Source organism: Nuphar pumila, chromosome 1 (genome assembly GCF_984573655.1).
Source record: "Nuphar pumila chromosome 1, dmNupPumi1.hap1.1, whole genome shotgun sequence".
Classification (NCBI taxonomy): domain Eukaryota; kingdom Viridiplantae; phylum Streptophyta; class Magnoliopsida; order Nymphaeales; family Nymphaeaceae; genus Nuphar; species Nuphar pumila.
In genome coordinates this window covers 173,404,399-173,408,157 of record NC_143249.1, presented here as the reverse complement: position 1 = coordinate 173,408,157, position 3,759 = coordinate 173,404,399, and the positions used below count along the sequence as shown (strand labels likewise).

Sequence of the window (3,759 nt, the reverse complement as noted above, 5' to 3'; positions counted from 1 at the left end):
ATTTTAACCTTCATCCCCACCTCCATTCCCCGTTTTATGCCCTTCATCCCGGGTCCAAATGGGGCGAGGGGGGCGAGGGTCCATTGTCCCCGGATCCACATCTGATTAGTAGGATCTGGTATTGATCACATCCAACCAGAATCCGAACCATTTAGTTATGATCGTTTTCAGACAAACGTTGGTCTCTGTCAAAAATTCAAGAAAAGTAAAACAAAAAAAACAGAGAGTTCCTGACATGAAATTTGAGGTAAAAAGGCGAGTTTGTATCAGAAAACTACTTTAATTTTAAACTATACATAGTAGCCTCCCCAACTTGTCGCTTTACTAATTTTACGGCCCTCTTCCCTCTTCAATCTGCTGGTCCATAAAGAATTAAAGATCGTATCAACGCCTCTTCCCTCTCCTGGCCCTCCTCCTCCTCGCCGCAATCACCGCCGCTCGCATCACCCTCCCCCCATCGACAAGGTAACACCAGAATCCATCTGCATTTTCGCTTCTTCCCGTCTGCTCTCCTTCTTCTTCGTATTTTCTTGCTCATTTGCTCTATTTTGCGGGACATTCTGGGTCGTTTTCTCGATCCCCCATCAACCCATTTTCGCGTTCTTGATGATTATCCTCCTTTTTCCAGAATTGGGGATCTCTCTGATCCTTTCTTTCTTATCTGAATCCGTTTGGATTCGGATAATCTCATAAAGATTCAATTCCCTTTGCTTCTTCTTTCTCTTTTATATCATCTTGTTTGCTTCAATGTAGATGAGGCTTCCAGATTATTGTGCGTAGAGTATCCTCTTCTTTGCTTGTGCTTAGAGTTTCCTTCGTTTCACTTCGATTATGTGAATGGTGGATTGCAATCGATTCCTTTGTGGTTTTGCGCAAACAGCAGAATTTGTAGCTACGTGTTCTTTTTTTCTCTCTCTGTGATGTTATTTTGTGAATGTGATTTGATCTTTAGTTTTCAGGAGACTATGGTAGAGCTATATTGATCCACATATGAAAGCCAGACTCACTCTTTCAATTTTTGGGTTCAGGGGACAGGGTAAGAATGTTACTGTGAGTATACATAAAGAGACCGTCCACTCTAAAACCAGCAGCAGGATCTCAGAGAAGCATGTCCGGCAAGGGATTCTATCCGGCGGCCGGAAAAACCATCCGGTTTCCGACACTCACGGCAGCCATCTTCATATGCATCGTCCTCGTCTGGATATCCGACGGCTCCGGCTTCGACAATGGCATCCGAGCGTTGCTGATGCACCGCCGGGGCTTCCCCGGCTCGATGTTCACCCATTACCGGAACCCGACAGAAGACGACACCGGCGACGTCCTGTGGATCTCCGCCCCTCTCGGGCCGAACTTCACGGCGAGGGCCGTCGAGACGCTCGGCCGCGCGGCCAGGGACCCGTGCCAGAGGGCGAAGACGGCGAAGGTCTCCGTCGCCGGGCTGGACGCCGGGTCGCCGGAGCTTCCCACCGGAAAGATCCACCGATTCCTCGTCCGGACCTACGCCGAGGACGGAAGCCCCCGGTGCGCCGGAGGGGACTTCTTCGAGGTCGACCTCTCCGGCGAGTCCTGGAAATCCCGGCCGGTCATGGCGGACCACGGCGACGGGACCTACATCCTCTCCGTCCAGGTCCACCCCGACTTTCCCGGAGACTACGCGCTCACCATCCGCCTCCTCTTCCGAAGCTATGAGGGGACGAAGTTCCATCCGAACCGATTCTTCCACGACCGCCTGATGGTGAACGCCACAGTCCGGTTCATCGCCGGAGAGCGCACCCCTTCCCTGCCGGAGCTCCGGTTGTGCAAACCCTCCGACTTCGAGCGCGACGCCTGGTCCGGCCGATGGACCCGCCACGGCCGGAACGATACGTGCGGCATCGACGAATCGGGCCGGTTCATCTGCCTCCCGCTCGACTACCCGTGCCAGTCGCCCTGGTGCGAGGGTGCCCTCGGCGCGCTGGAGAGCAACGGGTGGGTCTACTCGGCCCACTGCGCGTTTCGTATCTTCCAACCGGAGCGGGCATGGCGCTGCGTCTCGGGCCGGTGGCTCTTCTTCTGGGGGGACTCCAACCACGTGGACACCATCCGCAACCTCCTCAACTTCGCCCTCGGCGTCTGGTCCGTCGATGCCGTCCCCCGCCGCTTCGACGAGACGTACCGGAACCCGGCCGATCCGCATCAGTGGGTCCACATAACCAGCGTGTTCAACGGCCACTCGAACGTGTCGATGAACTTCGAGGGTCTGAAATCTCTGGACCACCCGGAGTACCGCGACCTCCTCCGGTCGTACTTGGGCGGGGATACCCTCCCGGACGTGATGGTGATGAACTCAGGTCTGCACGATGGCGTCGGTTTCCGGACCGCAAGGGAGTTTGCGGAGAGCGTCGCCCGCGCGGCGGAGTTCTGGGACGGCGTGTTGGCGGGGAACCCCACAAGGAGGAGACCGGAGATGGTCTACCGGACGACGGTGGCGGTCGCCGGTTACGCGAGGGCGATGGCGCACAACCCCCACAAGATGGAGGTGTACAACGGAATGGTGGTGGAGGGTTTCCGGAGGAGGGGGCTGGTCGGCAAGCTGCTGGATGCCTTCGACATGACCTTCCCCTGGCACTACGACAACAACTGCAGCGACGGGCCGCACTACGGCCGGGCTCCGGCCAACAGACGCTGGCAGGGCGGCCAGATCGGCCACCAGTATTTCGTCGACCTCATGCTCGTCCACGTCCTCCTCAACGCCATCTGCCCCGCCCAATGATTAGACAAAAGAGTCAGGAATACGTCCGAGTGGGTGGCAGGCTTGGGAAGAAGGTGCTAACTTTTTGTCCCAGGTTCGACTCTCACTGGGTATGGTGGTGTCTCCTTTTGGCACCGTAAGAGCTTGGGTGTCGGTGACCCCACCTGAGGATTACGGGAACTTTGCACATAGCTAGCTAGCGCAGTGTGCATATTCAATTTTTTTTTTCTTTTTGATGTGATCATTTTCTTTCTGTAAGTAATCATTTTTGGGTGTTTTATATGGTTCTCTTTTTTGTCTCCTTGGTGTTTCGAATCGAGGTTTGATGGTGTTTAGTGAGTAGTAATGAGCAGTTTTGTAATTGTTTTTTTGTTGGTGCATTGTGAATTAGTGATTAATCATCTACGTTCTTTAGGGTATGTTTGATGGCTTGTCCAGGGTTGGACTAAATGAACAAAAAGAATGGAACATAACATTGGTTATGTTCGTTCTTTAAGGACTGATCCTAGTCCAACGTTTGTTTGGACCCTACTCAAATGCTATGTTTTCAAATGTTTGTTGTTTGATAACGATGTGCAAAACAACTTGGACAATCATGGATAATGGGTCCAATTACTTCATTTTGAATAGTATGACCCGATCTGTCCATTATTTTACATGTTTTAAAATCAATCATATATGAGGCTTTTGTTCATTCAAGCTAGAACAAAACTGCCAAGTTATGATTGTTATACCACTCCATTTATGAAAGAAGACCTCTTAATCCTTCCCAACTATGCTACCGCTTCAAACTGAGGAAATATTTTCTGCATCTCATCTGTACTCAAGAATCTTATAAGGTCTTCTTCATCGATAAACCTACAATCAAAACACACAATTGACATTTGGCAAAATCAACCAAAAAATTGAATGAAAAAGAAACTAAAAAAAAAGTCCATCTTCTTGGGAGAAAGCCTCACTTGGAATCAGGCTTAGCAACATTCTAGGAAATCCTGCAAGCAGCAGCTCTTGCTTCTGCCTCACTGTTG

General features: G+C 51.4%; 1 protein-coding gene across 1 annotated transcript; it reads left to right on the top strand.

The window, feature by feature from the left end:
* Positions 1-266: 266 nt before the first annotated feature.
* LOC149851311 (uncharacterized) lies at positions 267-3,011 on the top strand. The gene has a single exon (XM_090014600.1). It carries the CDS (start codon positions 1,109-1,111, stop codon positions 2,750-2,752), a length of 1,644 nt encoding a protein of 547 aa, XP_089870726.1. The 5' UTR covers positions 267-1,108; the 3' UTR covers positions 2,753-3,011.
* The last annotated feature ends 748 nt before the right edge of the window (positions 3,012-3,759 follow it).